The sequence below is a fragment of the Pseudorca crassidens genome, chromosome 3 (assembly GCF_039906515.1).
Source record: "Pseudorca crassidens isolate mPseCra1 chromosome 3, mPseCra1.hap1, whole genome shotgun sequence".
NCBI lineage: Eukaryota > Metazoa > Chordata > Mammalia > Artiodactyla > Delphinidae > Pseudorca > Pseudorca crassidens.
Window position 1 is genome coordinate 16,799,645 of NC_090298.1, and position 12,466 is coordinate 16,812,110.

Here is a 12,466-nt window from a genome sequence, read left to right on the forward strand (position 1 = left end):
ATGACATGGGGAGGGGGAAGAGTAAGCTCAGACGAAGGGAGAGAGTGGCAGTGACATATATACACTACCAAATGTAAAATAAATAGCTAGTGGGAAGCAGCTGCATAGCACAGGGAGATCAGCTGGGTGCTTTGCAACCACCTAGAGGGGTGGGATAATGAGGGTAGGAGGGAGATACAAGAGGGAGGGGATATGGGGATATACGTATGCATATAGCCAATTCACTTTTTTATACAGCAGAAACAAACACACCATTGTAAAGCAATCATACTCCAATAAAGTTGTTAAAAAAAAAGAATACAATGGTATATATGCAAAAAAAAGAAAATAACATAGAAAATAAATATTTTAAATATTATTTAATTCATTTTAAATTACTGTGAGAGTCAATAAAATCTGTATATGTCTAAAAGATGGAAGTATACCATACCTTACTAAGCTGTTAGCACTGTCGGGATCTTGTGCCAAAACTGTGCCAACAACAGTCCCAATCTTGGCATTTTCATAGACTTCCATGACATAGGAAGGCATGGAAAATAGTGGTGGTTCATCTACATCCCCAACAATGATCTTCAGCATGGTAGCATCTTTAAAAGGACCCAAGTGAGAAAAGCGAAAATCAAGATGTGTATTGGCTCCTTCTATGTTGAGGGTATATGACTTCTTTTTCTCATAGTTCAGTGGCTGTGGGAAAAAAATAAGATTTCCAATATTATGACTACCATCACCTGTTAAACAAATATTTTATTTTCCTTTTTTTGAAACAAACAAACAAACATGAATAGGTTTAGGTCAATCTACTTGCATTTATAAAGAAACTATGAAGTTTATCTTAACAGTGACACCTAAAGCAGAAATCATGGAAACTCAAGTCTGAATCAATTGTGATTTTTCAGAATCATAAATATGATGATAACTAGCACAAAAGGAAATTTCCCACAGTCAAACAAATATTGATTTTTGCAGACTCATTCTTAGTCTCCTCTGGTAACTTCTTTCTATTTCCTCTTCAGCTTAAATTATTAATGTTTAAAATATTTGCTACTAATTTGAGAAATTTAAAAAATACATTTTTTTATTTTGCATTTAAACAATTTATCTCATATCATTGATTTTTATCTATTATCATCTTATTTTCATCTTGCTGGTTTTAAACTTGGTATCTTATTTTAAAATTGGATAAATGTTTACATTTTCAGTGCAACAATATTTTCTTGAAATTTTAGCAGAAGATTTTATACAGACTTTTGAATTTCATTTTTGTTGTTTTAATTGTATTATTTTTTTAATTTCTTTTTTGCTGCTAATACCATTTCATGTATTAGTTTTGTTTTTTATTCCCTTTATTATTATGTTTTGATCAACTTTATTTTTTATTACAGTATTCTGTTCATTTTTAGTTTTACTTTTTAGGTTTGAATTTACATTAATAGTTTGTCATAATGTTTTATTTTTTTCTTATTTTTTAAATCACCCAGCCAATTTTTTTTCTATTAATCATATATGTCAGGAGTCATGAATTTGGCTTAGCATACAATAATGAATAAAAATAAGGTCAGTCTAGTGTTTTGTCCCAGGGAATATATGGTCTATTATAAGATTTATAGACATTCATAGCACTGTACATTTAGTGTTCTAAGACATAGTAGGTATTATGAAAATAATAAGGATACAAACATAGATACAGAAGTGTGTGAGCAGGTAGGTAATATTTGCAAGAGGAAGTACCTTTTTAGGTAAGAACTGAAGGTTCTGAAAGTGTTAAACATGACGCACATAGGCTCTGTGACATAAAATGAGCTTAGATTTAGGATTAGCCACATCAAAAGTCTCCATGTTGATGCTAGTGCAGGTGATACAGATATCAGCCTTTATTTTGAGCATTGTGAATTACCTATAGATTAATACCTATGAAAAGAAACAATAGATATTTTTTCATCCCTATTTCTGCCACTGATTTTTCAGTAGCCTGCTTCAATCTTGCAGCCTTCTTTCTTGGCAGGATCAAAGTATGATCATTCCCTATGGAGGAACTCAGATATTTTCCTTTACCCTAAGAGCCAAGGAGAATTTGTAGAGTATCCTTAACGGGATCTTATAAACAGAAGATCAGTCCTACTGATGATTATTTCCCTTATTTTTTCTGAATTGCCTTAGAAAATTGGCCTTTCCAAAGACTGGAGATTGCATAGAAGGAAAAACAAACATTTAATTTCCAAACCAGATACTAAGAACCTAGAATACTTCTCAGGGCCATGGATGAGACTGGGTCATTACAATATTTTACAAGTGTTTATAAGACAAAATAAAATTTTAAATAATGTTAAAACTAAAATTCTTAAATATGAACCATATATATGATACATATACATTTATATATGGTGCAGATATTATGTATTTTAGATTTATATACTTTAAAGAAGGGATAATTGATCTGAAGTTTATAACCCACCAAGTGGGATTCATTTCCTTCTCAGGGAATTAAAACTAGAAATGAATTGCCAAAGTAACTAACATCCATCTTGTTTGGCAGATTGTATTACTTTCAGTTGGACCCACAGATTTATTGTACTTCTTTCCTTGACTCCTCTCTCCTTAACATTAGTAAATAAGAATGTCTTGGGCTAATTCAAGAAGTCTCATCCAAATTTAAATCACCTGTTCTAGAAATGGTACACACTTTCTGCCTATCAAGAATTTGGTGCACAACAACTACTGAGCCCATGTGCTGCAACTACTGAAGTCCGCGCGCCTAGAGCCAGTGCTCGGCAACAAGAGAAGCCACTGCAATGAGAAGCCCACACACTGCAACGAAGAGTAGCTTCCTCTTGCCACAACTAGAGAAAGGCTCTGTGCAGCAACAAAGACCTAACGCAGCCAAAAATAAATATAAAATAAATTAAAAAAAAAAAAAGAATTAGGTGCACAGGTGTGGTCCCCTTGGTGCAGAGGAACATGGACTGTCAGAATCCAGGCATTTTGCTCATGGAAAGCAACACCCTTGGCAGGTTTACTACTTGTTTAAGATCAGTGTCATTTTTTAGACACAATCTGCTGCATCTGGTAGACTATAATGACTAAGGTTCATTGAGAGTCAGAAAGACTCTCAATGAAATTTGTGGGGATATTTTTGGCCACCTCTACCCCATCAAATATTATTATCAAGCTGTGCATCCAATATGACAGGCATCTCTTTTTCCATTTTTAGCAGGTCCCCTGGCAAGTTAGATGTCATTTATCTTAACACTCACCTACCTACTGCAAAGGTACAGGCTGTTTATGTGAACTCATGGTTTCATGTTTATGATTATCTCATGTATATTTAACTACCCCAAGAGAAGGATAATCATTTTGGAGGACTTGTTTTTCAGGCAGATGGATGGATAGGACCCATTTTGAGTCACTAAGGAAAGAGAAGTATTATTTCAGGTTGGGACAGGAATTTAGAAGCAGATGAATTAATGTAGATGGAAATATTTTTAACAATCTCATTTATGAAGAAAACATGGTAGTGCTAAATTGCAAGTATAGAAAAACTGGGAAGAAATTACACTATTTATTCTTGGAGATTGCAGGATTTTATATACAATATAAAGTATGTTAATTCTTTGTTTTGTATTAAAACTACAATAGTACATAGAGATTGGATTAGGATTATAATTGTTATTTTTCCTCTTACTGTAAATCCTGGTAAAGCTTTCCAAATACTTACCATTCATACATTGTAAAGAGATATTCCAGTAATTTCATAGTAATATTTTGCTCCTGGGAAACTAGTTAGAACTCTGTGGTTTTCACCTTCCATAGTTACCAGCAGATTGTTTTATTACCTAAAATAGTCTATCAAAAACAGTATACCAAGAACAGTGAGACCTACTCATCTAAAACCTGGTTTTGATGAAAAGGTGGAGGAAAAAAATTAAAAGAAAATGTACTCAGGTTATCAGAGTACCAAGAAGGCAAAAAACATGAAATGTCTGGCTGTGAGTTTACATAACACAAAACATACCCTTCTCCTGTCTTAAAACAAAACAAAACAAAAATGGATACAGAATAACTCCATAAACATGAGGCACAGTAGGAACTTGATAAGGGTGATTATAGAGCCAGAGATTGTTTATGAGCATAATAAATAGTTTTTTCCAGATATACTATATTAAAATTTCAACTGCCCATGCTTGTAGGTTTTTTGGGCTGGATTCTCACAATAATCATTTGGATTGAACAGATGATTAAAACAATCAAGCTGAAAAAAAGAACTGTGGAAAGAGTTATTCCCTTTTGAGCTACTTGAAGACTCTTGGAAAGAATAGTCTCCAGTCTTTGATAACGTTCACCATTATTTACTCCATAAATCTGGTCTCACCAAGATATTTGGTGTGGCGGGGTGAGTGTTTACAATTTGAACATAGTTTATCCCATTTAACAAAATTTCAGAACTATGCCAAGTTTCCTTTTCTTTTTTTTGAAAACTGCAAATTTGGATTAAGAGTTCAGTGTTTAAGACAAGAAGTAGATGAGCCTAAGGTAAAGGTGTTCTCCTGGAGTTTACTAACATAATATTAATGTTTAGAGAGAAATATTGGAGGAACACCATCAGATTCTTTATTCATTTTTATAGAATTTGTTTTGGGTTTAGTTCCCTGGACAAGTCTCACCTGTGGTCCAAGTTCTGAGAGTCAGAAAACAAAGCTACCAACTCATTGATGCTCATAGTTAACAAATGCTATGATTATTGTTGTCAAATTTAGTAAATTAAAATTATTTTTAATAACATATGTGTCAGTTATCACATAGGATATACTTATACTAGGAAACTGTCATTTATCTGAAATGAGAAATTAACTAGTTAACTTCAATTTTAATTTTTTTAATGTGTTTATTCTGGTGTAATTTTAACTTCCCCAGGCAGTGGGGCTCCTCTTACTTTTCTTTAGTTACTGTTAATGTCCTAATGCAGTTCACTGTCACTGAATCGACTCCAATTTTCATCTTACGTTTTAGTTTCTTAATTTTATCCTATTACTCCTAGTAATTACTTTCACATATCATTGCTCTCTCTAACTTTTAAAATCATAATTTTCCCTCTTTAATATGAACACATTTCATATTCCTGTAGATAAGTTATCATCTTTCTAGCCAGATTTACATATTTGGAACATGTTAATTGTTTCTCATTAATCACTTCTACTATTCATTAAATCACACTAATATATTCCTCCTCTGGAACTATATAACCATCATAAATAGATGGATACTGAAAACAGCATTTAGTCAAGTTGCTCTATGACTCAATTCTTCTTGGAGTTTAAGAAAGTCTTAAAATTCTGTTTTCCTAAATAATAAGAGAAGAGACTCCATAGGACCTCTCCTTGGTCCAGTTTCTATATTGCATCATCATCCAGGTTTTCCATTGCAGGAATGGGAGGATAATAATAGGACAGATACCAACATTTTAATACATGAAAAAATGTCACTTCAATTATGCAAAAAATGGCCAAATCCTGGAATAGTGACTGATATTATTATTAATTATTGTTTCCTGAAAAATGGCATATCTTAAATGATAGTAGTTTGCCAAAAACATAAGAAAAATTGCATGAAGTTGAATGTTTCATCAGCTAGGCTTTCTTATTATGCCATGATTCGTGGTCCTTGTCAAAGTCCTCTCCTGGATGGTGGACATTCTGCGAAGACTGGAACACATGTATAAGCTATATTATAAATTTCTCTATGCAGAAGAGTGTCATGATCATTTAATGTGTATAATTCCAAGGTTATTGATACAAATAAATCTTACAGATTTGCTCACTGTCATTTGAAGACTGGAGAAATGAATGAAAATATTTTAAATATTTTAAAATATTTTAAATAACACATACATAATATATATGAAGTATATTTATATATTCTATATTATATAATTTATATATATTTACATACTAACACATATACATATGTGTGGATATTTCAATAGCCCCACACATATGCAAATTTACCAATAACACATGGGTGTGGATAGCTTAACTCAACAGGCTGTTTCAACTAGTACGCTAAATTATATTGTAGGAATATGTGTTAAAAACTGTTAATTGATGTTCAAAATAGTTTCAGTGGATCTATCACTCCATGGTCATGCCTATAGATGAAGAGTCAGAACAAAAGTTTGCCCAAAGCAGTCCTCTGTCAAAAGGTATTATAAATATAGTGATAGATTTCACTGAATTGAAAGTTGGACTTTCCTCTTCAGCTTCTGGCTAAGCAGGAGAACCACTTTCCAGATATTAGAATCTTATAAGAATAAAAATAGTAGCTTGGCTGATTTTTTAAGTAATAAAATCTCTAATGAATGTTCAGTTTTTGTAAATAGTTCATTAGCATTAGAAACCTATTTCTTCTTATATACAAAGTGTGCACATGTGTTTGCCTGTGTGTGCATTTATAATAAGTTGGGATGCCTTATTTTTTTATTGCACATTGTGGTTCATAGTCCCCAAACTTTACAACCCAATAGCAAAGAAAGTCCTGGTTCCTATTCTGTCACTCAACGCAAGTCAAAGAAATGATAAAGAAAAATTCAATAAGTGCAATCCACTAAAAAATTTAGAATGTGGCTATTTGGAATGGACCTAGTACGGTTATAGCTGGAAACATTTCATATATTTTCTCTTAGGATTAATTTAAACTTTAAAAATACTTATATAACATTTTATGTTTACTCTCACCATCCATCTCTGATCCTTTGTTAAATAAAGTGGTATAAAGATCTTTTACACACTGCAGTATAAAAATTTTAAAAATACAAGGTACCCAGTTGCAAAAATGTTTAACAACTACTGTGGACATACATACACTTGTAGCACACACAGGTACACATTAATGGAAATTATCAGTACATTCATAATGAATAATTAGAATAAGTTCTTTCTACTCTATTAGATCTAGCAGATTTAAGAGGGATATGGAATTGCTGTGTTTTCTACAGTGAAAAATTAGTGAAATGCCTACCTTGATACATAAAACAGAGAAGATAATTCAAAGAAAGTATTTGTGACTGAAACATCCCTGGAAATGTTGCACTGCAAAGACAAAATTAAACTTGAACTTTGATAAAAATCTTTTACAGAAGACAGAGGGGGAATTAGATCACCAAGAGCCATGAGTGACAGCATGTTCATGTGATACCAAATGGGGAGGGGTGTGGGGAGGGATAAATTAGGAGGATGGAATTAACATATACACACTACTATATATAACAGATAACCAACAAGGACCTACTTTATAGCACAGGGAACTATACTCAATATTTTGTAATAACCTATAAGGGAAAAAATCTGAAAAAGGAGATAGATAGATAGATATAGATATATAGGAATCACTGTGCTGTACACCTGAAATTAACACAACATTGTAAATCAACTATGCTTCAATAAGAAAATATTGACATCATTCAAAAAAATATACACAGGATGTGTCATTCTTTGTGTGATTATAGGTGATTTGGATAACATGAAATAAAGGAGGGCAGTAAAATAACCACATGGAGAGGTCTAGAAAGTGTAATTAAAATTTGGTGCAAATAGAAAAAGAAAGGAAGACAAGAAATGTAGATATTGAGGTATTATTGTACTTTTTTATGGTAACTTTTGTTTTTATTTTTTTTATTTTTAAAAATTAATTTTTATTGGAGTATAGTTGCTTTACAATATTGTGTTAGTTTCTACTATACAGCATGAATTAGCTATATATACACATATATCCCCTCTTTTTTGGTTTTCCAAAAGATATTGAGGTATTATTGTACTTATTAGCCAGACACAGCCTAGAATACTATTTTACCTTATTTTATCTCTTTGTAATTATCACTTCGTAAAACGTTAAAATAAGAAAACTGAAGATTAAAAGACTTGAGATAATTCATAGATCTCTTAAATGGCAAGACCAAAATTTATATTTCATCTGACAGTAAAGATTGTATTTTCCACCACCCTTCATTGACTTGAAAAACCATGTTTAAGATTTTTGGCTTAAAATATTAGGCATTGTATTTGCAGTTAAATACACTTGAAGAAGAAAAGTGATACTACAGACAGTATTTGCTGAGAGTCAGGAAAGCAAATAGGATTGGAGCCTTGAATTAAAAAGAAAAATGGAACAACTGCTTATTATAAAGAAAGCAAATTGGCATATGGACCACAAGAAGAGAATCTGAGAGGTACTGCTATGAAGCCTATCCCTAGCTACAGGGTTTATGTCAGAGGAAACACATCAAGTTGCATTCATCCATATCTTTTTTTCCCCTTTCCACCCAGTCAGGCTCCATTAAACAATAAATGAAAGTTATCAAAGTGTATTTACAACGTACCACACCATGGACTGGTGAATTCAACTTGGCAATTTTCTGATGAAGGCATGATATGGACAGGAATGTGCAGATGCTCCTGCAAGCTGATTTATAGAGCAGTGCTGATTTTGATCTTTGGGAAGATTAGCTGTTCTGCCTTGCTGACTAAAGTGAGCTGCCTCAGAGATTAAATAAGGAACAGGTTTGAAAGGACTGTTTTTTCTGTTCCCTGCCATCTGAATGAATGCCTCTTAAAGGTTAAAATCCACAGAGTTATACAGTTTAGTTTCCAAATTGTAATTATTTATAACATAAAATATACAGCAATGGAATAACTCTAAAACTGATAATCCTAATCTGAAGGATTAAGAAAATAGATCAATGCAAACATTAATGCATTTTAGAGGAAGTGTAGACTACATTAGAAAATAAATTCAGGAAAAAAATAGAAAGATAATTTGGACTCATTATCAAGGTTATTTTCAGTACATAGTCATTACCATTTATGTAATTGAAACACTTACCTTGAAAATACCTATTGAGTATGTGTATATGTGTATGCAATATAGAGAATGTTAACTACATATATGTGCACACATATGCACATATACCATTTTGCCTTCATTTTTCACAAACAGCATCAAATTAATTGAGGCCATGCAGGGTGGTAAGATCCCCATTGTCCTTAACCCCACAATCTATACTTGTATTTTGGATTATGTGTGTATTCACATCATCCACCACTACCCTCACATTTGTAAACATGATATAAATTCCTACTTTATAAGGACAATAGTTCTCAATAGGCAAGGATCACCCTGCTACCCACACCCCACACATATTCCAGCTAAATCATTGCAAACTTATCTGCAAACATTTATTTCTTCCTCCTGTTTGATTTTGTCAAATAAGGAGGAATATTATCATAGGTTATTTCTTTCCACCTGTGATCGAGATCCTAAACAGGGCCATTTCTACCTCAGAGCATCTTTTGAATTCAATTACCCTCTCTTTAGTATCCCCAGTTTCTTGTCTCTATTGACCTTTTATCCATCTGCTATAAACACACTTTCAGTCTCCCACCTTACAATTAAAATCTCCATTTTATGATGTTCTCATTTATTTGCTTTTTAAAGTATCTCCCTGGCTTTACTACAAAGCTTCTTAAAGGGGATAGTGTTGTTTTTTCTTTTTTCTCCTTTTAATTTTTTTCTCCCATTTCCTTGCCTCCAATTTTCTCTCCACCACACTAAATTTGTTCTTCTCTTCATTTTAGCAAATAATAAATATATATATTTCATTCAAGTATGTAAAATGGGTAACTTTTCAGACTTTGAAGAGACAGATTCCTGAGTTCAATTTTCTGTCAATCAGTTTCTACATGGATACAATTCTTTTTCTCTGTGATTCAGTTTGTTTTATTAGTGAGAATAATAATATTCCCTATATCATAATGTTCCAGTTAGATTGAAAGGAATGATAATAGGTGTACCAGCTCAATAAATATTTGGGAAAAGTTCTTAAAACTCATCCTGACACAGAGGAAACACTTAAAAAATATTATCTGCTGTTACTATCTATTGTGATGATAATGATGATGCGGATGCGGATGGAGAGCTGAAAACTGCTCGTGAGAATCACCATGCCCCCTTTTGCCAAATCGAATGAATCTTTATAATCCTAAATTGTGTTTTAGTTCTAGAATCCTTCATATTTTTAATGACTATCTTCCTCCTGTTCAGCATCCCTTGGGAATTTTCAATGATAAAATTCACCTCTGTTTTTTGATATTTTCTTCAAAGACTCTATTTCTTTCCTGCCTTCTGCTTGTTTCTTAAATACTGGTGTTCCCAAGGGTTCAAGACTCATCTTTCAGAAAGAGTTATTCATCTGCTTACCTGGATTTACCTGAGTGAAGAAGCCATCCAAGGAATGAAAAGCAGACAATCCTCACTTCATTTTCTAATCCATAGTATATCCATTAATTACTCTAATGCTTATTGAATGCCTACGCAATGTTAGAAAACATGCTAGACATTGGGAATGCAGTGATGAGTTAAAAAATAGTCTTGTCCTTGTGTAGTTTCTATTAACAATTAATTAGAAATACTGACATCAAATGAGACCTTATCACTTCCTGCTTAGATAGCTTCAATGGCTCTCCATTGGGTAAAATTTAACAAGGCCCTGTGTGCTCACCTATGCACTAACTCCCTCACTCTCTGCTCCAGGATCAATGAAGATTTTTAGGTCCTTACTGTACCATGTTCTACTCCATTCAGGTTCTTGTTGTGTTTTCTTTCCTCTTCCTGTAATGCTCTTTACCTAACTACCTCCTAAGTTTCTTTCAGTTCTCTGTTCAATCACTGCTGACTATCAGACAGCACCAAACACCCTAGATTTTGTTTTCCCAACAGCACTGTATAACTCTCCTTCATAGAACAGTTTTATTACCTATCTAAGAATGCATATGATATTTGATTGGTATCTCTCCGCTTCCATAGATTGGAAGCTCTATGCAAGAAGACAGTGACTTTGGTTCTGCTCAGGCTCTCATAACTCTTGTAGAGCACAGTTATGGGCACACAAGAGACACTCAAAGCTCACATATTTGTTAAATGAAGACATGGAAGTTGACTATTTTTATTAACATATTTTTGATCCAAGTTTGACAATCTCAGAAAGTTGAAAATGAGATATTTTAGGTGAAGAATCAATATTTTATATAGACCAGTGATGACTACTTCTTAAGTATTTACACACTTTAAGCTCTGCTTTGCAGGCCCCTTTTGTAACATACAAAAGGCATATTAATCCTCAATTTTAAATCAATATAAAATTGTGATTATTAGAAGAATAAATGAGATTTTATACAGTGTGAAAAGTGTATACAAAACACACAAATAGATGATTAGATAGATAGCTAGATGATAGATGAACGATAGCTAGATTCAAATAGATAAATAGATGATTGATAGATTGAAAGATAGATTGATTGGTTCACTTCGATATTACAGTAGCACATCAGATTAAAATTTCTTATCCTGTGCTCTGAACATATTACACAGTAGAATCATCTGGAGTACTTGTTAAAAAGGCCAATTCTTTACCCCCACTCCATCCTTTCTGAATCAAAATGTGGAGGGAAGGGCCTAGGGACCTAAATGTTAGTATATTTACAAGCTGAAGTTGTTAAACATTTAAAGACTGAGACATACTGCATTAGGAATTACATTTAAATCCTTCTTTGCTAATTGCCTGTGTTCCACTTCATTTTTACAAGGACATGAGCATTATTGTCTCTTAAAAGCAAAAAGCAATAGATTTAGTCCAATGACAAATTCTTAGGAATAAAAAAGAATGGGGAAGAAGGTTAATGGTTTCACTAAAAGATCCATCCAAGCAAACTCGTCTCCTAAATATTGTTAGCCAACATGATGAAGTTTTTTTTACATTAGTTAGAAGGTCTCTTAATGCTACTTTGTTTAGTACAGCATAGAGTAATGACATTAATAGAACAGGCATTCATGATAAATATGTTATCTGAAAACAAAGATGGGGCAACACATTCATAGTGCATTCTATATCCAATCTTCCCACCCTACTAAAATACATTTCTTAAGAGAGGATTTAAACAGTTAGACATAATCATAATTAAAATGTAATTACATATTAAAGAGGAAATATTTGATCATTTTAATGATATGACAATATACATTATTCATACCTCTGCCAAATTTCCATTCGTGGAAAAATGAATGAAATGCCTAAATCACTAACAGTATATATTTATATATTTTTTACCTTCTTTAAGGAAAGGATCCCTTCTCTGGTCTCTTTGTCAGTGGAGATAGAGAATATCCCAACACCATCACCATTAATGATGGAGTATGTCATGTCTGCATTTGAACCAGTGTCTGCATCATTCGCCTTGATTTTCCCAACAGCTGAACCAACTTGGGCTGACTCAGGAACATACAGCTGATAGTGCTCTGAAAAATATTTCATATTAAACTTATTTAATGATAATAATGTTCATAAAATAATAATCTTATTAGAAAGAGACATTAAAATATTTAGACCATACATCTATTTATGCTTATATCTCTTTCACAAATGTTC

At 32.7% G+C, this 12,466-nt stretch overlaps 1 protein-coding gene across 5 annotated transcripts in view; it reads right to left on the reverse strand.

The window, feature by feature from the left end:
- Window positions 1-12,466, reverse strand: part of CDH18 (cadherin 18) — a 1,032,515-nt gene that overhangs the window by 107,950 nt on the left and 912,099 nt on the right. For all 5 annotated transcript variants that reach the window (XM_067730423.1, XM_067730424.1, XM_067730422.1 and 2 more), the window contains 2 exons: window positions 12,149-12,336; window positions 431-684 (listed from right to left, as the gene is read on the reverse strand). In XM_067730423.1, coding sequence (XP_067586524.1) covers window positions 431-684; window positions 12,149-12,336 — 442 coding nt within the window. The remainder of the gene's footprint in view (window positions 1-430; window positions 685-12,148; window positions 12,337-12,466) is intronic.